Source organism: Oncorhynchus masou, chromosome 33 (assembly GCF_036934945.1).
Source record: "Oncorhynchus masou masou isolate Uvic2021 chromosome 33, UVic_Omas_1.1, whole genome shotgun sequence".
NCBI classification, from domain to species: Eukaryota; Metazoa; Chordata; class Actinopteri; order Salmoniformes; family Salmonidae; genus Oncorhynchus; species Oncorhynchus masou.
In genome coordinates this window covers 25,706,368-25,729,058 of record NC_088244.1, presented here as the reverse complement: position 1 = coordinate 25,729,058, position 22,691 = coordinate 25,706,368, and the positions used below count along the sequence as shown (strand labels likewise).

Sequence of the window (22,691 nt, the reverse complement as noted above, 5' to 3'; positions counted from 1 at the left end):
CCCAAACTCTCTGTTCAAAGGCTATTCAAGAGTTCTTCAGGAGAGTCAAGAGACAGGAGAAAGGTATTTATGGGGGGGGGGTCATAAACCTTACCCACAGGCCAACTTCATGACACCACAAACAAAAGCCTGATCAACTCTATGCGAAGATGTGTCACGCTGCTTGAGGCAAATGGTCACACCAGATACTGACTGGTTTTCTGAACCACGGCCCTACTTTAAGGTATCTGTGACCAGCAGATGCATATCTGTGTTCCCAGTCATTTGAAATCCATAGATTAGGGCCTAATGAATTTATTTAAATTGACTGATTGCCTTATATCAACTGTTACTCAGTAAAATCTTAAGTTGTTGCATGTTGCATATATATTTTTGTTCAGTATAGTTCTAAAGATTAAACACCAACAAGAACAGCAGAGGATTCAAGACAAATGTCATTTTTTTCCAGAACCCTATTAAGGAGTTTGTTACCGGACTACACCACACTTTGTAAATACTGAAGTGAAAACTATGCAATGGTGACATGGTCAGGAAACTCACTCTTTTCCTAGATGCCTTGATCTATTCTGTGAAATGTTTTGTAAGTCTTAAATTTTGTGATTGTGTCGAGGCATGAAACATGAAAGAACGATACATTGTTATAGGGAATGATTGGTTGTATTTTCTTAGAGTACATTTAAAAGGACTGAGGAAATATGAGGATGCATTTGTATACAACACCCCCCCCCCCTCACAAATGACCGAGATCTTTTTAAAGTTACTTGTATTTAATAGTTTGACATCTTAATCATGAATTAAAGCATTTTGCATTTTATTTTTAAACTTTCATTCTAAAGTTACTAGATTTGCTAAATATGCATAACTGATATAGGATAAGCCATAAGCCATCATCAACAGTTGTTAGAAAGACATGGAGTCTGGGGTGGACTGGAGGGAGTGAGATAGGTCAACACTTAAAACTCACTCCCAATAACAGCCTGGCATGCAGGCAAAAACAATCTGCAAGCAGAAAATACAAAATTTGCAAAACCCCAAATTTGCTTAACTTAGTATCACTTAATACAAAAGTCATACTCCCCTTTCAAACCCGTGTCTGACAGTCCACATCAAATGTACATCTTTATCTGACTTGAGCCTAACTTGTGACAAAACCAAATTCTAAAATAATTTTTCATTACAATTTATGAACAGGCTTATAAAACTAACAAATCAATTGGTATCATTATTGTATGCATTTTAATATGAATTCTATAGTCAAAGGCAAATAAAAACATTTAGCTATTTAAATAAATCAAAATTGCTTGTATCAAGAGAACAATGTGATAGGACCAATAATATGATAGGAGGTGCTGGTCCACACAAGGATAGGGTTAGTCTGTCCATAGGGAGAACAAAGAAAATAAACACCTACGGTATGGCTGGACAAAAATGAAAGACAAGCAATGACACACTGCAAGCCAAGGAGGTCACTGAGAGTCAGAACATACATTCATTCTGATGTAATGAATCCCCCCTTTTCTCTGATGATGCTCCGCTCTATGAACCAGGCCAATAGCGCTGGGGTTTCTGACCCGATCAAGAACACCAATCTTATCCTGTCCCTCAGAGATCACTACCACGCTCAGACATAAGTTTACCAGAGATAGTGTTTTTTGCTTTACCCTTCTAGTCATCCAAGACCCAATAAAAAATCTTAACCATATGATAATCTTATACTGAAAGCCGTTGACGGCCACCGTGGCCTTAAAAATGTAAACTCCCCTTTTCATTACATTTGACCTTCTCCATTTCCTTAGGCCTTGTTAATGATCTTTTTCTCCCTTGCACACCTTGAACCTTCCACAGATGGAGACAGAGGGGTGCAGCATTTTCCTTGGCCTGATTTATTTACCCCTCCCGTCTTTCCCCAGCTCTCTATAGCAGGAGACAGGCATTCTTCTTGCCACGTTTCTTGGCCTGCAGCGCCGCCCTGGTGGCCATCTCAAACACCTCCCTCACACCGTCTTTCGTCTTGGCTGAGCACTCCAAGTAGCCAAACGCGTTGATGCGGTTAGCCATGTCCCGGCCCTCCTCTGGCTTCACTGGTTCCTGTGTCAGAGTTGGAAACGTGTTCAGAGGCATTCTATGGTTGGCATCCTTTGTGACATACCAAACCACCAATCATTACAACAAGCCAAACAAAATCGTAACAAGCATGTTGGATAAACCGACTGAACAAAACAAAAACCTCAACCGGTGTATAATTAGACAACAGTACACTAAGTGAAGGTAGCTTATAAGGCAGCACAACCACTTTAAAACAAATGCACATGGTTTGTTCAATTTCAATGTTAAATAAAACAATATCCTCAATGGATTAAGGCAATGAGTCTACATGATGAAATTCCATAATAAGAATTCATAATGCATCCTGTACCTGCTTCATTTTTGCTAACTCCCGACGTGTGTGCTCATCATTCCGCAAGTCCTTCTTATTACCCACAAGAATGATGGGCACATTTGGACAGAAGTGCTTTACTTCAGGGGTCCACTTCTCTGGGATATTCTCTGTTTCAGACACAGGATCATTTTAGGAAACTGCTGCAAGTGATACGATAATTTGTTGCATTTACCATGTATGACAAATATGAATATTACAGTCACCAAGGTCTTACCCAAGCTGTCAGGACTATCTATGGAAAAGCACATGAGGATGACGTCAGTGTCAGGGTAGGAGAGAGGCCTTAGTCTGTCGTAGTCCTCCTGTCCGGCTGTGTCCCAGAGGGCCAGTTCAACCTAGAACTCACAGGGAGAGCAGATATTCACAGTCACATTGCTGTTTGGCCAAACTGCAATTGTCTCTGAATAAATTATTACCTATCAAAATGTGTAAACCACAGGACATCCACATAAAAAGGGTGCTTCAACGTGTGTCTTGGTGGCAAATTGTACGTTTAGTTACACAATCTCACCTGCTTACTGTCCACCTCAATATCTGCCACATAGTTCTCAAACACTGTAGGTACGTAGACCTCAGGGAACTGGTCTTTACTGAAGACTATCAACAGACAGGTCTTCCCACAAGCACCATCTCCCACGATCACCAGCTTCTTACGGATCGCAGCCATCTGCAAGACAATGTCTGTTAAAGTAAAAATCCAGCAAAAAAAGTGGCAAAAATGTTATTATATTATATATAAAAATACTATTGTATTTCACAGTGATAATATAGCAACACAACCAAGCAAATCACAATTTGTATAATTTTTTTTATAAAAATGACATTAATATAGTAATATATTATTGAACAAAAATACAAAGTAATACAATATCCCAGACATTTTCCAGAAGCACAACAAGCTTATTTCTCTCAAATGCAGTGCACAAATTGGTTTTCATGCCTAGTTTAAATAAAGGTTACATAAATAAATAAAAACAGTTTAGTCAGTTAAGAAATTCTTATTTACAATGATGGCCTACCGGGGAACAGTGGGTTAACTGCCTTGTTTAGGGGCAGAACGACAGATTTTTACCTTGCCAGCTCGGGGATTCAATCCAGCAACCTTTCGGTTACTGGCCCAACGCTCTAATCATTAGGCTACCTGCCACTCCTGTTAGTTAGCATTTATCCACCTGACAGGTGTAGCATATCAAGAAGCTGATCAAACAGCATGATCATTACACATGTGCACCTTGTGTTGGGAACAATAAAAGGCCACTAAAATGTGCAGTTTTGTCACACAACGCCACAGATGCCCCACATTTTGATGAAGCGTGCAATTGGCATGCTGACTGAAGGACAGAGCTGTTGCAAGAGAATTTTATGCTAATTTCTCTACCATAAGCCACCTCCAACGTCATTTCAAAGAATTTGTCAGTACGTCCAACCGGCCTCACAACCGCAGACTACGTGTAACCATGCAGCGGTCTGCACAAAGCATCACCGGGGGCAAAAAAAGATAATCAAGTACAACAACCACCCGAGCCACTGCCTGTTCACCCCGCTACCGTCCAGAAGGCAAGGTCAGTACAGGTGCATCAAAGCTGGGACTGAGAGACTGAAAAACAGCTTCAAGGCCATCAGACTGTTAAACAGCCATCACTAGCAGAGGCTGCTGCCTACATAGACTTAAAATCATTGGCCACTTTAATAAATGGAACGCTAGTCAATTTAATAATGTTTACATATCTTACATTACATTAGTATATGTATATACTGTATTCTATATCTATTGCATCTTAGCCTATGCCGCTCTGACATTGCTCATCCATACATTTATATACTCTTATTCCATTCCTTTACTTAGATGTGTGTATTAGGTATTTGTTGTGGAATTGTTACATATTACTTGTTAGATATTGCTGCACTGTCGGAAATAGAAGCGCAAGCATTTCGCTACAGTCGCAATAACATCTGCTCAACATGTGTATGTGACCAATACAATTTGATTTGAAATTTGGACACACTTACTCAATCCAGGTTTTTTTTTGTACTATTTTCTAAATTGTAGAACAATAGTGAAGACATCAAAACTATAAAATAACACATATGGAATCATGTAACCAAAAAAGTTATGCAAATCATAATATTTTTGAGATTCTTCAAAGTAGCCACCCTTTGCGTTGATGACAGCTTTGCACACTCTTGGCATTCTCTCAACCAGCTTCGTGAGATAGTCACCTGGAATGCATTTCAATTAACAGGTGTGCCTTAGTTAATTTGTGGAATTTCTTTCCTTAATGCATTTGAGCCAATGTCCATATTATAGCAAGAACAGCTAAAATAAACAAAGAGAAAAGACAGTCCATCATTACTTTAAGACATGAAGGTCAATCAATATGGAACATTAAGAACTTTGAAAATTTCTTCAAGTGCACTCGCAAAAACGATCAAGTGCTATGATGAAACTGACTCTCATGAGGACCGTCACAGGAAAGGAAGCCCCAGAGTTACCTCTGCTGCAGAGGATAAATTCATTAGAGTTACCAGCCTCAGATTGCAACCAAAATAAATGCTTCAGAGTTCAAGTAGCAGACATCAACATTAACTGTTCAGAGGAGAATGCGTGAATCAGGCCTTTATGGTAAAAATGTTGTATTTATTATGGATCCCCATTAGCTCTTCCTGGGATCCGGCAAAATTAAGGCAGTTTATATCATTTTAAAAACGTTATAATACATTCACAGACCATGTGCCCTCAGGCCCCTACTTCACCACATATATACAGTACAGAATCCATATGTACGTGTATGTATAGTGCGTATGCTATCGTGTGTGTATATGTTTGTGTTCAAGGTCCCCACTGTTCCATAAGGTGTTTTTTAAAATCTAATATTACAGCTTGCACGAGCTACTTGACGTGGAATAGAGTTCCTTGTAGTCACGGCTCTATTTAGTACTGTGCGCCTTCCCTAGTCTGTTCTAGACTTGGGGACTGTGAAGAGGCCTCGTGGCATGTCTTGTGGGGTATGCATGGGTGTCCGAGCTGTGTGCCAGTAGTTTAGATAGACAGCTTGGTGCATTCAACATGTCAATACCTCTCATAAATACAAGCAGTGATGAAGTCAAGTCTCCTCCACTTTGAGCCAGGAGAGATTGGCATGCATATTATTAATCATAGCTCTCTGTGTACATCCAAGGGCCAGCTGTGCTGCCCTGTTCTGAACCAATTGCAATTATGTTTTGTGGCACCTGACCACACGACTGAACAGTAGACAAAACTAGGGCCTTGTAGGACCTGCCTTGTTGACAGTGCTGTCAAGAAGGTAGAGCAGCACCTTATCATGGACATACTTCTCCCCATCAGCTACTGTTGTATCAATATGTTTTAACCATGACCGTTTACAATCCAGGGTAACTCCATGCAGTTTAGTCTAGAGGTCGACCGATTATGATTTTTCAACGCCGATACCGATAATTGGGAGGACCAAAAAAAGACGATACCGATTAATCGGACAATTTAAAAAAAAATGTATTTGTAATAATGACAATTACAATACTGAATGAACATTTATTTTAACTTAATAATACATCAATAAAATCAATTTAGCCTCAAATAAATAATGAAACATGTTCAACTTGGTTTAAATTATGCAAAAACAAAGTTTTGGAAAAGAAAGTAAAAGTGCAATATGTGCCATGTAAGAAAGCTACGTTTAAGTTCCTTGCTCAGAACATGAGAACATATGAAAGCTGGTGATTCATGACTCTTCAATATTCCCAGGTAAGACGTTTTAGGTTGTAGTTATTATAGGACTATTTCTCTCTATACCATTTGTATTTCATTAACCTTTGACCGTGTGGTTCTGGGATTTTTGCTCACCGTTCTTGTGATCATTTTGACCCCACGGGGTGAGATCTTGCGTGGAGCCCCAGATCGAGGGAGATTATCAGTGGTCTTGTATGTCTTCCATTTCCTAATAATTGCTCCCACAGTTGATTTCTTCAAACCAAGCTGCTTACCTATTGCAGATTCAGTCTTCCCAGCCTGGTGCAGGTCTACAATTTTGTTTCTGGTGTCCTTTGACAGCTCTTTAGTCTTGGCCATAGTGGAGTTTGGAGTGTGACTGTTTGAGGTTGTGGACAGGTGTCTTTTATACTGATAACAAGTTCAAACAGGTGCCATTAATACAGGTAACGAGTGGAGGACAGAGGAGCCTCTTAAAGAAGAAGTTACAGGTCTGTGAGAGCCAGAAATCTTGCTGGTTTGTAGGTGACCAAATGCTATTTCCACCATAATTCGCAAATAAAGTCATTAAAAATCCTACAATGTGATTTTCAAGGATTGTTTTTCAAAATTTGTCTGTTATAGTTGAAGTGTACCTATGATGAAAATTACAGACCTCTCATCTTTTTAAGTGGGAGAACTTGCACAATTGGTGGCTGACTAAATACTTTTTTGCCCCACTGTAGCCCCTTTGCCCCAGGAGACCTGTACACAGTGGGCTACCGTCACTGAAGGCTACATCCCATATCCCCAAAACATATTTACCAGTCCTCTGGGTTGACCCATTTCCTAAAAACAAAAATGTCACTGAAGTAAGATCTATAAACCAGAATACCTTACCAGTCGGTATGGGTTATACAATGTGTTTACTACTTCGGTAAAAAAAGTTTAAAACCACATTTCCCGAAGCTCACTCCCTAGTCCCTTCAGTCCGTAATAGTTGCTATGCAAGACCCCAGCGTGATCCCATTGCACCTTTAGGGAAATATGGAATGAATTTGGTAAGCTCTGGAAAACGTTGTATAACCATTGTAAGGCATTCAGAATTAGGCTATAGATTTGCCTTCGGTGACGGGAAATTTCTTGGAAATAGGTAAAGGGCTGATGAATATGTTTTCAGGGATAAGGGATGTAGCCTTCAGCGACGGGATCCCAATGTGTACAAGTCTCCTGGAGCGAAGAGGCTACATTGCCTCTACGAATCAGAGTGTAGAAGCTTCCACTCAATACCAAACAGTCCCTTTACAAGTCAGAATGTTGAATAATCTTCATTTGAACTTACTCTACCCTTTGTGCGCTGATTTTGTCCTTCTACCTTTAAAATTGACAAACTATTCACAGGAAAGTATTATTAAACCGACATCAAAACGTGGATCTGGATTGTTTTCTCTTCACCTGAAGCATGGGCACAAGACGGAAGGACATGCCCGCAATGCATGCATACTACCCTAAGTCTTGCAGGTGTTTACATGGTTGTCGGTTTAATTATACCTCCCTGTAGATACTTTTCTCAAATTCCTATCCGCAAAAGGACAAACCGCACAGACAACCGGTAGAGTAAATTCAAATTAAATTGTATTCAACATTCTGGCATGTAGACATTTTCCAAACAAATGCATGGCATTAATCCCAGACTGTGTAACCAGGGGTATCACAGTATGATTCGTTAGGCAACATTGCACAGTGCTTGTCAGTCAATTACTGTTGGAGGCCTGTAAACCCAAACGTTTATGATAACCAATGCTTGGTTAATTATTTCGCAAATAACCAATACTCAAATTCAGATGATAACCCCAATACTGGCCATCTTTCTAGGCCTAACTACTGGATTTCGGTAAAATACATGTATGGACTTTTTTGTTCCATGTTCACATGAAATTAGCCATAATACCTAGTGACACTATCACAACTAGCCAAGAGAAGTCTACCTGCAGAAGACACTGCTTACCACCACCTGGATGCACGGCCTCAACAACAAAACGCCGCACCCAAACTACTAACTAGCTAATTTGACAAATAAATAGCTAGTTACAACGATTTTCCCATTTAAAACACCCAAGTGTAACATATGCTGGGTCGGTGGACGACGGTTATGAAAATTAAGTCACTTATCAGTGGTGGCTAGCAAGTTGGCTAGAAAGCTAGAGATCTTGCCCAGGAAAGCAAGAGATCTTGCCCAGGCACTGGCAAGTGCGAAGAGTTGCTAGCTTCCAGACCAGTGGATTGCTAACTTCACAACGGTGATGATAGCACTGTATACCTGCCTATGATGACCTGATAGCTTTTCCTGACCAGCTCTGGCTGATAGTGTCTGAAACAATGAGTCTTTTCACTTCAATTGTTCGTTCGTTTCCGTCATTAATGCTAGCTAGTGTAGCTATCTAATGTTAGCTAATAAGCGGTCTCTCGTATTATAGCCTCATGTCATCTTGCCTACAGAAAACACATTTAAAGCCTCATTCAAATATTTACTAAATAAATTATATATTTTCAAGGTGAGCAAACAAAGTTATAAATAGGTTACATTTCCTCGTTTTAGTACCGTTTTCGTTACAGATGTCCTCGCCTTCCCTCTCTTTTCCTTTCCGACCCTTCAATTCGGCCCCAACAGTGTGCCACGCCGATAACATCCGCCTAAGCCTGTGATCTCCAGCCAATAGGAAACCTCAAATTAATGAGTGACAGGTATTTAAGCCAACAACTCGATAAACGTATACCGGTGAATGGAAAAAAACGGAAGTGAAGAGTGGATATTTTTCCCCCAACCATATGGTTTCAACAATAAGTAAGGATATTTTGGGGTCAAAGCAAAATTGTATACGACAGTAAATCAATAATAGGCGTTGTGACGTTAAGTGATTGTAGTATAAAGGTTATTGCTTGCTTATGCTCTGTAGAGACAGCATCATGAAGGTCAATGGCAATATTATGGTTGAAATAGGGATAGAGATGTTTCTCATGCTAATTGAAAAGCCTTCAACATTGCACACGCATGCCAGATCTTACAACGCATGGATAGGTATTGAACAAATCAGCTAACCACATCATGGTCGTGTTCCCCTGCTCAGACGTTGCTTGCATCAACCAATGGTTGCGTGTCACGTCATCGACTGTGCCGTCGTGCACCAGATTGCTATAACATATGTGGTTAGTTGAAAAGTTAAACACCGAACCAGGCATCATTGTAAGATCTGACATGCATCCGCATTGTTCGAACAGGGGAACATGACCATAGCGATCTGATGCGCACGACTGCACAGTCGATGACGTGTAACACAAACATTGGTTGACACAATGCAACACCTGAACATCATAACATCTCCCTAACAGGGGTAGAGAACTCTTGCGCTGAGTCATATGACGAACATCTTTCATGTCTTTATGAGACGCTTTTATCCAAAGCGACTTAGTCATGCTGCACATATTTAAATAGTTTTGTAACAGCCATTACAATTTGTAAAGATTATCTCTTAATCTACTAAATGTTAAACCAGCAACATGAAAATATGTTGTGGACTAGATTTGGTCCCTGTCCACTATTTGAGAATCAGGGGTGGAACTTTGACGTTTTAGGAAGTTTCATAATAGAGCTTAACTGAAGCCTATCCTTGAATGCATTGTGATAAGGTGCTGTGGACAAATTTGAGCATCCTTGAAGACTGACAATCAGGTTTAATACAGAATGCTTCAGCGTGGACATACTGCACAACAGCTGTCAGTGAGGCTTTGATTCATCACAGTTACGTGCATTATCTTGCTTAGTTACCAGTAGATACTTAAAGCCATGTCTTTTTCTTTCAAAATGGTCATTAGACCAAATTAAAGTTTGTCAATAACCAGCACATTGCTGATGACTACTGTGCACCCATGCCATCATTGTGTTGTCAATGTATTCCAGACTTCCTGGAGATGGTGTCTCCTACTGTAATATTCCTTTGCAGGTGGTGCATGATGATGTTACACTTTCACTGCTGTGGTGTCATCCATTGGAGATATAGCCCATGGCAGGTACAAGGGGCTCGCAGAGCAATTATTGCAGTAGTTTGACTATCATACTATTTCATTGTCATCAATAGTCAGTTGCTACCTAGGGCTATTCAGTTTGACTACAAAAAAATGATCAATGGTGTGGAAGACATTTATTACATTTTACTGACAAGAAAAAAGTTAGAAATAAACATTCAGTGAACAGCTTCTTATAGTACATCCTACTCCTCTCCGGCTCCTGGTAGCACAATCTTGCTTGGGTCATAGTAGTTCTCCTCCATAAGAAGAAGACCTGCAGCCTCCCTCTGTGTGATCAACCTTTCTGCTTCCCTCCTGGCCCACTGCCTCATACTGGTGAGAAAAACAGGTCAAAAAGACTAATCAAATAGTGTTTGATGATCAATTCAATATAGCACATAGTTGTTTGCCGTAGTGCACATTGCTCTCCATTATACAAAAAAAATGAATCCCATTAGCACAGTATACATGATCACCATTTTAGCTCCAAGATGCCATCAATTTGAAAAAAAGGAAAAAGTAGACGGTGCTGATTTCAGTGCATTTAACCCTGTCACGAGCCATTGTTTTAAAAACTAGATTGTTTTAGCACGAAGATGTCCTATCTGAATTCCGACATCTATATGCACCGGTGTCATTTTTAGAGTCCAGGAACGCAGCTTTGACTTGTGGAATTGACTGGTCCTCTATCCAAAGTTCCATCAGTCCATTGTAATACAGCTTATGGTCCTATGTAGCTCCATTGGTAGCACATGGTGCTTGCGACGCCAGAGTTTTGCGTTTGATTCCCACGGGGGAGCAGTACGAAAAAGATATGCAGTCACTACTGTAAGAGCGTCTGCTAAATGACTAAAATGTCCATTTGAAACCCTATTATCCAAAAGAAAATGTGAATTTGTGCTATGATAAGTATGCTCCTTTACCCCCACATCAACTGGATACTGAAATAAAAAGAACCCAAAAGTTGTACATACGCTTTTTGTGCATATTTCTATCAAATTGTGCACATTTGTTTACTTCCCTTTTAGTGAGCATTTCTCCTTTGGCAAGATAATACATCCACCTGACAGGTTCGCGTATCAAGAAGCTGAATAAAAAGCATGATCATTACACATGTGCACCTTGTGCTGGGGACAAAAGGACACAAATGTGCAGTGGTCACAATACAATGCCACAGATGTCTCAAGTTCTTAGGGAGCGTGCAATTTGCATGCTGACTGCAGGAAAGTCCACCAGATCTATTGCCAGATAATTATATATTCATTTTTTCCCCCATAAGCCATCTCCATTGATTTAAGGAATTTGGCAGTATGTCCAACCGGCCTCACAAACGCAGAACACGTAACCACGCGAGCCCAGGACCTCCACATTTGGCTACTTCAGCTGTGAGATTGTCTGAGACCAGCCACCTGGACTGCTGATGAATCTGTTTGCACAACCAAATTTCTGCACAAACTGTTAGAAACCGTCTCAGGGAAGCCCATCTGTGTGCTCGTCGTCCTCACCAGGGTCATGACCTGACGGCAGTTCAGAGTCGTAACAGAGTGGGCAAATGCTCACCTTCAATTGCCACTGGCACAGTGAAGAAGTGTGCTCTTCATGGATGAATCCCAGTTTCAACTGTACCGGGTAGATGGCTGACCGTATATGGCATTGTGTGGGTGAGTGGTTTGCTGATATCAACATTGTAAAGAGTGCCCCATGGTGGCAGTGGGGTTATGGTATGTTTAGGTATAAGCTACAGACAACGAACACAATTGCATTTTATCGATGGCAATTTGAATTCACAGAGATACCGTGACGAGATCCTGGTCCATTGTCATGCTATTCATCCGCCACAATCACCTCATGTTTCAGCATGATAATGCACTGACCCATGTCTAAGATCTGCACACAATTCCTGGATGTGCAAAATGTTCCAGTTCTTCCATGGCCTGCATACTCACCAGACATGTCACCCATTGAGCATGTTCGGGAAGCTCTGGATCGGTGTACGACAGTGTGTTCCAGTTCCCACCAATATCTAGCAACATCACACAGACATTGAAGAGGAGTGGGACAACATTCCACAGGCCACAATCAACTCTATGCGAAGGAGATGTCGTGCTGCATGGTTCTCTCCAACTGGTTCCTTTTTAAAAATGTTTTATTTACGTATCTGTGACCAACAAATGAATGTCTTTATTCCCAGTTATGTGAAGAGCATAGATTAGGGCCTAATTCATTTCAATTAACAGATTTCCTTAGATGAACTGTAACTCAGTAAAACCTATGAAATTGTTGTACAATTTGCCCAATTCCCCCCCCCCCAGGAACATCTGATGATTTGCATAAAGCTGGGCCTCAGTACACTCTGGTCACATCGCCAACTGTCGTATGGTAAGTCTTCTAACATCAGGAAAGGGCCTTTTTTTAAAGTGTCAGCTTCATATTCATCTCCAGCACCAACATACAGTTGAAGTCAGAAGTTTACATACACCTTAGCCAAATACATTTAATCCCAGTTTCACAATTCCTGACATTTAATCCTAATTAAAAACATTCCCTGTTGTATGTCAGTTAGGATCACCACTTTATTTTAAGAATGTGAAATGTCAGAATAATAGTAGAGCGATTTATTTCAGCATTTTTCATTCATCACATTCCCAGTGGGTCAGAAGTATACATACTCAATTAGTATTTGGTAGCATTGCCTTTAAATTGTTTAACTTGGGTCAAATGTTTCAGGTAGCCTTCCACAAGCTTCCCACAATAAGTTGGGTGAATTTTGGCCCATCCTTCCTGACAGAGCTGGTGTAACTGAGTCAGGTTTGTAGGCCTCCTTGCTCGCACATGCTTTTTCAGTTCTGCCCACAAATTTTATATAGGATTGAGGCCACTCCATTACCTTGACTTTGTTGTCCTTAAGCCATTTTGCCACAACTTTGGAAGTATGCTTGGGATCATTGTCCATTTGGAAGACCCATTTGCGACCATGCTTTAACTTCCTGACTGATGTCTTGAGATGTTGCTTCAATATATCCACATAATTTTCTCATGATGCCATCTATGTTGTGAAGTGCACCAGTCCCTCCTGCAGCAAAGCTCCCCCTCAACATGATGCTGCCACCCCAGTGTTTCACAGTTGGGATGGTGTTCTTAGGCTTGCAAGCCTCCCCCTTTTTCCTCCAAACATATCAATGGTCTTTATGGCCAAACAGTTCTATTTTTGTTTCATCATACGAGAGGACATTTCTCCAAAAAGTACGATCTTGGTCCCCATCTGCAGTTGAAAACCGTAATCTGGCTTTTTTAATGGCGGTTTTGGAGCAGTGGCTTCTTCCATGCTGAGCGGCCTTTCAGGTTATGTTGATATAAGACTCATTTTACTGTGGATATAGATACTTTTGTACCCGTTCCCTCCAACCTCATCACAAGGTCCTTTGCTGTTGTTCTGGGATTGATTTGCACTTTTTGCACCAAAGTACGTTCATCTCGAGGAGACAGAACGTATAACCTTAGTGGTATGACGGCTGCGTGGTCCCATGGTGTTTATACTTGCGTACTATTGTTTGTACAGATGAACGTGGTACCTTCAGGCATTTGGAAATTGCTCCCAAGGATGAACCAGACATGTGGATGTCTACAATTTTTTCTGAGGTCTTGGCTGACTTCTTTTCATTTTCCCATGATGTCAAGCAAAAAGGCACTGAATTTGAAGGTAGGCCTTGAAATACATCCACAGGTAAACTGCCAATTGACTCATGATGTCAATTAGCTTATCAGAAGCTTCTAAAGCCATGACATCACTTTCTAGAATTTTCCAAGCTGTTTAAAAGGCACAGTCAACATAGTGTATGTAAACTTCTGACCCACTGGAATTGTGATAGTGAAATAATCTGTAAACAATTGTTGGAAAAATTACTTGTCATGCACAAAGTAGATGTTCTAACCGACTTGCCAAAACTATAGTTTGTTAACAAGACATTTGTGGAGTGGTTGAAAAAAACGAGTTAATGACTAACATTAGTGTATGTAAACATCCGACTTCAATTATATGTGAAAACTGCAAATTTCTGTTTTGTAGTAACATCAGTGTGCATTGCATACTAATTGGTTGATGATGTTACTACAGAACATAGAAATGTGCAGTTTTCACATATGTTGAGGTTGTACTGGAGATGATGAATATGAAGCGGACACTTAAAAGTCCCTAGACTTATCTTCCCCTATTTTTTTTTACTACAAAACATAGAAACGTGCAATATTCACATGTTTATGTGGTGGTGGTTTTGATGATGAATATGAAGTAGAGCAATTTTGGAATGTCCCTTTAACTGAAAATATCTGTTCTAAAACATTCATCAGTGTAGTTTGGTTGCATTCATCTAGCTCGTTTTTTGTGGGGTCCTCCTAGCAGTGTTATATTTTTACTGTAGCTCGGCTTTTCAGTTGTCACTTACTCATTGTGCACCTACTTGCATCATTGTGCAAGTGATGAAGATCAAGCCACAAAGAGGGATGTGCAGTGTGCTTAAACATACCCATGGTCTGGTAAATAGTGGATGAAGGTACCCCCAACCACAATAGCCATGGAGATGCCAAAGAAGAAGGCCATCCTCATGTTCCACTCGTCAACGACAGGATCCTGAGAGAACCCATGATAATCTCGATTCTGTAGAGATGAGATATTGTTATTATGCTTTCATGCTACACTGGATTGTTTGCTAGCTAGTATTTACTACACCTGAGTGCAGTTAGTAAAGTATTTAGGCACCATGTTTGACTGAAGGAATGTGTATCGTTAAGTTGAACTACATTGAATGTGTAATATTGTCAATAATACCAGATATGAGCTGGCTAGCAAGAGTAGGGTATTTCCGTTTAGATTCAGAACCAACTCACCTTCTCGAACGCGCTGACCTCTGCGTGTCCATGACTTTCCGTGGCACGTGAGGGCTGCAAATCCGATACAGTGGCCGAACCAGCAGCACCCGAGGGTGGAGATTGCGATACGAACCGAGCCCAAAACGCCGGATTTGTGCGAAAACGGGCCAAGGCAGGCCTAAACCGTGACAACCGGGCGAGCATTTTGACAGGGCAACACTGTCGTGTCGACCCGGTACCGGAATTTTTTGCCCTTTTCTTCAGTTTGTGGAACAGAAGCAGATCATATCAAAAGAGGTTATTGATCGCCGCCTACTGGGTGGGATGTGTCTGCTGTCAGTGGATGTTACCTACCACGAGCACAGCCTACTGGAAATAATGAGATAAGGCAGGTAGTTGCGAAAATATATTTCTTATGAGGTGCAATGTTGGTTGAGCAAATATTGAATCAAATTCAAGATTTCAACGAATTCAAAAAATACGGGAAAAAATGAGCACCCTTGCCTTTCTAGCACTAACACCCACACTTTTCTTTTCTTACTAGCACTGACTTTGCTGATAGAGGCTTTGAGAAGTTTAACTTAATATGACTATGATTTGTGGTTTTCTCGACTAGCAACCTTTTAGATGATCTGTAAATCGCTCTGGATAAGAGCGTCTACTAAATTACCAAAAAAAATTTAAAGGCAAACGTTATGCACTATTATTGGGCAAATTGCCAAAATTGCTTCATGTATTTCCAAATTGCTTCATTCATACAGTGATTAGAATGAATGTCTTCAAAATGTATGGTAATCAGGCATCCAAGATCTTAAACTGTATCTTTAATACACTGCCTGTCGCTTTTATACTATTTGATTACATATTTTTATTTCACTTTCGTCTTTTATATTGCCTAAAGTCTGTAAGTCTTCTATGTTTAAAACCTCTACAGGATCGGTGGATCCCCGTGGGACGGTTGAGCTAACGTAGGCTAATGCGATTAGCATGAGGTTGTAAGTAATAAGAAAATTTCCCAGGACATAGACATATCTGATATTGGCAGAACGCTTAAATTATTGTTAATCTAACTGCACTGTCCAATTTACAGTAGCTATGAAAGTGAAAGAATACCATGCTATTGTTTGAGAGTGCACAGTTTTAAACTTGAAAAGTTATTAATAAACCAATTAGGCACATTTGGGCAGTCTTGATACATTTTGAACAGAAATGCAATGGTTCATTGGATCAGTCTAAAACGTTGCACATGCACTGCTGTCATCTAGTGGTTAAATGGTGCCTGGGCTGGAATAATACATTATGGCCTTTCTCTTGCATTTCAAAGATGATTGTACAAAAAAAATGCATGTTTCTTTTCTTTGTATTATCTTTTACCAGATCTAATGTCTTATATTCTCCTACATTCATTTCACATTTCCACAAACTTCAAAGGGTTTCCTTTCAAATAGTATCAAGAATATGCATGTCCTGAGCTACAGGCAGTTAGATTTGAGTGGATCCTTAAACATAGCTAGCTAGTGCATCTGGCATTTTGTGCAACAATTGCGTAACAATGCTGCAAAAAGGTCATGATGGTCAGGGGGAGGTATGAGTTTATTAACCTTACGGGAATGGGATGCATGCCTTTCCTATTTGTTTCCAAATTCCAATAAAGTGAAACATAAACCAGAGGGAAGAGGTGAAGTGAGAGGGCCCACTCCTGTGAGAATACAGCAATAAGTAGACCAATCATAGAGAGACTGATATGCAGAGCAGATCACCTGCCTTCCTCGCCTTTGGGACGACTCCCATTGTTAGGGCAGAGACAATTCCATCTCATCATTATATACAGTATCTCTGGAGAAGCCTGCTAGTGAGAGTGGACAGAGAGCTAGAGTAAGAAATACTAGGCATAGACTGACAGAGAAATGGTCCAGGTGTTGTGGACTTCATTGGTTTTGTTGATCACCTTCAGGGAATCAGGTCAGTGACTTTATTATTGTTTAAAAATAAATATTTATTTTCAACCTCATAACATCAGTAAACTAAATGTGATATTTAGTATATTGATATGTGAATACAACACTTCACTATTATGCTAGACACATCACATTACTTTTTAATAATATGGTAAAATGCTAGAAAAAATGATTGTTCTAGTCACCGCTTCAATCTATATTTTTCCAGTATCACAGGAGGTGAAATGTTACAGCAGGTTTGATAATGGGGATTGTGGCGATCTCCTGGGAGAGGTGACAATTGAAGACTGTTGTCTTAACCCTCACTATGGCTACATTGGAGCAGATGGAAAATGCAAGTTTTGTGGGTGAGTCTCAATTGGTTTCAGATTTGGACGACAATGTCCCAGTGCAGGATGTGATATGGTGTGTTTTATGTCACCTGTAGCCCAGCTTCATGGTCTGAATGGACTACTTGGGGCCACTGCTCTGTCCCATGTAAGGAGGGAGTTTCGCAGAGACGGCGAGAATGCCAGGGACGGGGAAAATGTACTCTGAAGAGTAGCCTTGAAGAGCTTCAGAAACTAACGTTAGAGACCAAAGTGTGCATTGAGCCAGACTGTTGTCCAGGTACAGACCCTTTCTAACAGGGAACATAAATTCAATAATATCTGAAGTCAAGGTATTTTGTGCCTCTTTTGATGATCTTGCTGAAAATTGTTCAGAACATGGACAATGGAGCAAGTGGGGTGAGTGGCAGCCCTGTTCAGCAACTTGTGAGAAGGGCATGAGAAAGAGAATGAGGACATGCACCGAACCACCACCTAGATGTGGAAGCAGCTGCGAAGGTCCAAGTGAAGAGGAGGAACACTGCGTGGTTGATCGCGTCTGTCCAAGTAAAGACCATCATGATTTAGACACATTCTAGTCCTTCACGTAATGCATAACCATCTCCATACATGATAGAAGTTTGACATGTTTTCACCACTCACCTCCTATTTCGACTGTAGCCCATGGTGGTTGGTCAAACTGGGAGAGTTGGCAGCCATGCTCAGGCACTTGTGAAAGGGAGGATTTACCCAGACCTACACAGCGGCGCTGCAGATCATGCTCCAATCCACCACCATCCTCAGTGCCCCCTGGTGATGAATGTCCTGGGTTAGGGAGCGAAACTAGGACCTGTGATGAGCTTCCTTCATGTCCTGGTAAATGACATGGCAAAGCAATCAAATTTTCCTCTGAGGTTCTGACTGATATCCTAAAGCTATTGCTTGTATTCAAACACAGAATGTAGCAATAACATATACTCATAGTGTATGTAAAACAAACCTCCCCCTTTATCCTCAACAGTGAATGGTAACTGGGGACCGTGGGGCCCCCCCAGCTCCTGCTCCGTTACCTGTGGGGTGGGGGTTAATGAAATGCTCAGACAGTGTGACAACCCAGCCACTAAACATGGAGGTCTGCCCTGCTCTGGATCTAATAAAGACACACAAATCTGCAATACCAAAAACCATTGCCCAGGTAAAATACTGACAGCCAGAGAATAACCCATTCCCTCTGCCCATTTCATCAGTTATTAACCTCTGAGCAAATGTTGTTTTTAGTGAATGAGTCATTTGATCAAACTTAGCCTCTCTTGAGAGGATTATAGCTTTCACACAACTGAGGTCAGATGTTTATTTTAGTCACTGTAATTATAACATTATATACTTTAACAGTAATACTATTACTGTTGTTATGATATGGGGCGTAGTTTAGTGTTAACAAAAGATAGACAGCACCCTTCCACACCACAGCTCTAGGTGGCAGCGGTAATGGGGTCCAAGTATTGTGCGAGGCCATGATAAGCACACAGGTACGGCCTGCCAGTGTTTGTTTTGTGTTACCTTTTTAGTTTTGTTTTTTTGTTCTTTTCTTTTTGTATATAATTATTTCCGTCACCATAAACTGAACAAATGATAATCCCCTTGGCTGGGGTTCAAGACGATGCTGGCCCTGGACCGAGTTAAGGTTGCTGTCCTCTGGGGGCACATGCTGTCCGCATACTTTTACTTTTCACATAAATGCACAGATTACATCAGGTTACAGACTATTTAGCTAATCTTAGGACCCCTAGACATAGCGAGTGTATCAACATCTGTAGGCTAGCTAGTTGGTTTCGTAACACTGTATATGGTATTCAGTAGTGAAATCATTGTATCCTTCAAGCCCTCCTAAGAACTGAAAGTCTTCCCATGGGGATAATAGTTATTTCTTTGTTCCACAGTGGATGGTCAGTGGTCACAGTGGGGGACATGGGAAGAATGTAAATCTAATAGAGGAAACATTAAGTGTCGAAAAATTGGTGGACAGCAAAGACGCCAAAGATGGTGTGAACACACAGGTTTTGGTGGGTTGACGTGTGAAGGAAAGATCACAGACTACAGGCCCTGCTTTGACATTAAATCTTGCTACTGTGAGTTCTTCTTTTTTTCTCCATTGATTGAGCTGTGTTTGTTTTGATGCCTCTTTCAACTTTAATTCAATCCAAGTGTTGCATTGTTTTTCAGTGATAGTTGAATACAAGTCAGATTTCATGACCAGTAGGCTAAGAAGTTATGTTCCTCACATAATGCTTTGCTTGTGTTTTAGTTGATGGTAAGTGGAGTGAATGGAGTGAGTGGAGTCATTGTGAGCCCCCATGTGGAGAAGGAGTCAAAAGGACCAGAGAACGCAAGTGCATACCTAATCTCTCAGAATACCCGTAAGGAGACTGTATAGTATACTGTTATTACACACTGATTAACCAAGTAATTTGTGTGTATCTACTCTTATGCCTCTCAATAAGTAGGCTAAACATGATTTAGGCATTGCATGGGCTCAGTGGCACATTCAATATTATCTGGTGCGGTGTGAAATATGTGCACTCTGCTATTGTTTGGTGTGTCAGGTGTAAATTGGGTGAATCTAACTCTTTATTTGCTATTTGTTTCCATGCCAGGGAGGCAATAGGGTATCCTATTAAGACTAAAGCATATTTTGAAGGGGAGCCAAAAGTGAACTGCACACTGTTGAAGGACACAAAAGAGACTCTGGCTTGTATAAAGGTTCCTCTATGTGACACATAGGTAATACCTTATCATTAACATTGATTTCACAGTTGCAAAATCCATTTAAATGGACTTTGGTCAGCTCTAATGCTATCTCTAAACGTCTGACTTTTTTCAGAGTCTTTTGATCAAAACACAAGCCTGGAGGGGGATAAGAATTGTCAACTTAGAAAATGACACATTGAATTGTTTAGACATGTGATTTCACTGCCTTTGGTCACATATGTCTATGCAGCGTTCATGAACCAGTAGTAACACAAAGTAGTTTATTATGACTACATTTTTTATAATAATGTCATTTCCTAAAGAAATAAAAGACATTGTTCACTTCCTTTCAAGGAACTGCTTTCGTCTGTGAAGTCTTTTAATTTCAAATGCAGCATTGCATTAACTGTAGTGATTATTGAAAACTTCATTCATGCATAACAAATTGTGTGGTGCCAGGACAACAATATGTCCCTCAATGTGAGCAAGACAAAGGAGCAGGTCATGGACCACAGGAGAAGTTGTGCCGAACAGGCCCCCATTAACATTGATGGGGCTGTCGTGGAGCGGGTTGAGAGTTTCAAGTTCCTTGGTGTCCACATCACCAACAAACTATCATGGTCCAAACACACCAAGACAGTCGTGAAGAGGTCACGAGAAAACCTTTTCCCCCTCAGGAGACTGAAAAGATTTGGCATGGGTCTCCAGATCCTCATAAAGTTCTACAGCTGCACCATCGGGAGCATCCTGATCGGTTGCATCACCGCCTGGTATGGCAACTGCTAGGCATCTAACCGTTAGGCGCTACAGAGGGTAGTGCGTACGGCCCAGTACATCATTGGGCCCAAGCTTCCTGCCATCCAGGACCTACACCACCGTTCAAAAGTTTGGGGTCACTTAGAACTGTCCTTGTTTTGAAAGAAACTCAATTTTTTTTGTCCATTAAAATAACATCAAATTGATCAGAAATACAGTGTAGACATTGTTAATGTTGTAAATCACTACTGTAGCTGGAAACGGTTGATTTAAAAAAAAAATGGAATATCTATATAAGCGTACAGAGGCCCATTATCAGCAACCATCATTCCTGTGTTCCAATGGCACGTTGTGTTAGCTAATCCAAGTTTATCATTTTAAAAGGCTAATTGATCATTAGAAAACCCTTTTGCAATTATATTAGCACAGCTGAAAACTGTTGTCCTGATTTAAAGAAGCAATAAAACTGGTCTTCTTTAGACTAGTTGAGTATCTGGAGCATCAGCATTTGTGGTTTCGATTGCAGCCTCAAAATGGCTAGAAACAAATAACTTTCTTCTGAAACTCGTCAGTCAATTCTTGTTCTGAGAAATGAAGGCTATTCCATGCGAGAAATTGCCAAGAAACTGAAGATCTCGTACAACGCTGTGTATTACTCCCTTCACAGTACAGCGCAAACTGGCCTAACCACAACTGAGCAAAAGGACAAGTACATTAGAGTGTCTAGTTTGAGAAACAGATGCCTTACAAGTCCTCAACTGGCAGCTTCATTAAATAGTACCCGCTAAACACCAGTCTCAACGTCAACAGTGACTCCGGGATGCTGGCCTTCTGAATACTTATGTAAATAAGGTATTTTGTTTTTTATTTTTAATACAGTTCAAACATTTCTAAAAACCTTATTTTGCTTTGTCATGATGTGATATTGTGTGTTGTCACGTTGGTATGAGGGTGGGGAGACAGGCGCAGGAATGCGTAATAGGGTTTGTTATTACACCCAAATTACGGTGTGCCGTGTAAAGGCACCTGGACGAAGACCAAACAAACACTATACAAAACACAGGGTTGAAACCCAAACAAAAGCGAGGAGTACCTTGAATAACTAACACAAGTGCGAGACGAGATGCGTAATCATCTGCAAAATCCACAATAGTACAAAAGCCAAAATACACAGCACAGGTACTCACACGAACCAACAGACATAGTAACAATAATCGACAGGACAATGGTAAACCAAAGACACACTTATACAATTACTAATCACTGGGAATAGGGGCCAGGTGTGATTAATGAAAGTTCTGAGGGATTCCGTGACATGTGTAAATTGATGAAGAACATGTTATTAAATCCATTTTAGAATAAGGCTGTAATGTAACAAAATGTGGAAAAAGCCACTGGGTCTGAATACTTTCCGAATGCACTGTAGTTCTGCACTCTGTAGTTCTAAAAATATTTAGTTGCGAGTACTAATCCCACATGGGGAAGATATATTTTTTTCCAAATACTTTATTTACAATATTCATCCCATGCCCACACACTTCTAATTCTGAAAAGGGAAGGTATATACCTTGAGAGGGGTCGCCCTGGTAGTAGTTGGAGGTTTTTATACACTACCCAAAACCAATCTGAGTTAATTTGACCATTGGAAAATGAGCTACTTCTTAAATACTGCAATGCGTGGTGGATTGAATTGAGCCACTCATTTTAATTTTCATGGTGATGACTGCACTTTTCCTCTTAAATGTGAGCACACTTTTTTCTTGCGCCCCATGGGGGATTCAAACATATACCATAAGTGGCAATAGATAGAACTCTAAGCTTTACCACTGTGAGATAAAAGTAAT

General features: G+C 40.5%; 3 protein-coding genes across 7 annotated transcripts; 1 reads left to right on the top strand and 2 right to left on the bottom strand.

Moving 5' to 3' along the window:
- Positions 1–748: 748 nt before the first annotated feature.
- Positions 749–8,851, bottom strand: LOC135528124 (rho-related GTP-binding protein RhoA-C). Of its 5 annotated transcripts, none has more exons than XM_064956961.1 (5): positions 8,731–8,851; positions 2,952–3,121; positions 2,655–2,775; positions 2,417–2,547; positions 749–2,088 (listed from the first exon to the last, which is right to left on the bottom strand). In XM_064956961.1, exons 1-5 carry the CDS (start codon positions 8,834–8,836, stop codon positions 1,915–1,917), a joined length of 702 nt encoding a protein of 233 aa, XP_064813033.1. In that variant the 5' UTR covers positions 8,837–8,851; the 3' UTR covers positions 749–1,914. The 5 variants fall into 5 exon arrangements, with proteins under 5 accessions (XP_064813033.1, XP_064813034.1, XP_064813035.1 ...); XM_064956962.1 differs by having other exon boundaries at positions 8,749–8,851; XM_064956963.1 differs by having other exon boundaries at positions 2,952–3,107; positions 8,749–8,839.
- A 1,479-nt stretch (positions 8,852–10,330) lies between these two features.
- On the bottom strand, positions 10,331–15,359 carry LOC135528123 (NADH dehydrogenase [ubiquinone] 1 beta subcomplex subunit 11, mitochondrial-like). The gene is made up of 3 exons (XM_064956959.1): positions 15,096–15,359; positions 14,735–14,865; positions 10,331–10,544 (listed from the first exon to the last, which is right to left on the bottom strand). The coding sequence occupies exons 1-3, from the start codon at positions 15,279–15,281 to the stop codon at positions 10,415–10,417; spliced, it is 447 nt and encodes a 148-aa protein (XP_064813031.1). The 5' UTR covers positions 15,282–15,359; the 3' UTR covers positions 10,331–10,414.
- Positions 15,360–16,767: 1,408 nt separating this feature from the next.
- Positions 16,768–20,448, top strand: LOC135528122 (properdin-like). The gene is made up of 10 exons (XM_064956958.1): positions 16,768–17,039; positions 17,244–17,382; positions 17,463–17,644; positions 17,740–17,910; positions 18,025–18,219; positions 18,365–18,538; positions 19,284–19,472; positions 19,649–19,760; positions 19,998–20,124; positions 20,225–20,448. The coding sequence occupies exons 1-9, from the start codon at positions 16,985–16,987 to the stop codon at positions 20,122–20,124; spliced, it is 1,344 nt and encodes a 447-aa protein (XP_064813030.1). The 5' UTR covers positions 16,768–16,984; the 3' UTR covers positions 20,225–20,448.
- Positions 20,449–22,691: the final 2,243 nt, after the last annotated feature.

What these genes read in the sequence shown, in the direction of transcription:
- LOC135528124 (XM_064956960.1), bottom strand. Translation starts at nt 6,527, where the DNA reads ATGGCCAAGACTAAAGAGCTGTCAAAGGACACCAGAAACAAAATTGTA. An exon ending in AGATAGTCCTGACAGCTTGG is followed by an intron (nt 2,548 to 2,654) that starts GTAAGACCTTGG and finishes TGTCTGAAACAG; the next exon opens with AGAATATCCCAGAGAAGTGG. An exon ending in AGTTAGCAAAAATGAAGCAG is followed by an intron (nt 2,089 to 2,416) that starts GTACAGGATGCA and finishes ACTCTGACACAG; the next exon opens with GAACCAGTGAAGCCAGAGGA.
- LOC135528123 (XM_064956959.1), bottom strand. Translation starts at nt 15,281, where the DNA reads ATGCTCGCCCGGTTGTCACGGTTTAGGCCTGCCTTGGCCCGTTTTCGC. An exon ending in AGGTCAGCGCGTTCGAGAAG is followed by an intron (nt 14,866 to 15,095) that starts GTGAGTTGGTTC and finishes TCATCTCTACAG; the next exon opens with AATCGAGATTATCATGGGTT. An exon ending in CACTATTTACCAGACCATGG is followed by an intron (nt 10,545 to 14,734) that starts GTATGTTTAAGC and finishes TTTTCTCACCAG; the next exon opens with TATGAGGCAGTGGGCCAGGA.
- LOC135528122 (XM_064956958.1), top strand. Translation starts at nt 16,985, where the DNA reads ATGGTCCAGGTGTTGTGGACTTCATTGGTTTTGTTGATCACCTTCAGG. An exon ending in GGAAAATGCAAGTTTTGTGG is followed by an intron (nt 17,383 to 17,462) that starts GTGAGTCTCAAT and finishes TGTCACCTGTAG; the next exon opens with CCCAGCTTCATGGTCTGAAT. An exon ending in TACCAAAAACCATTGCCCAG is followed by an intron (nt 18,539 to 19,283) that starts GTAAAATACTGA and finishes TTTGTTCCACAG; the next exon opens with TGGATGGTCAGTGGTCACAG.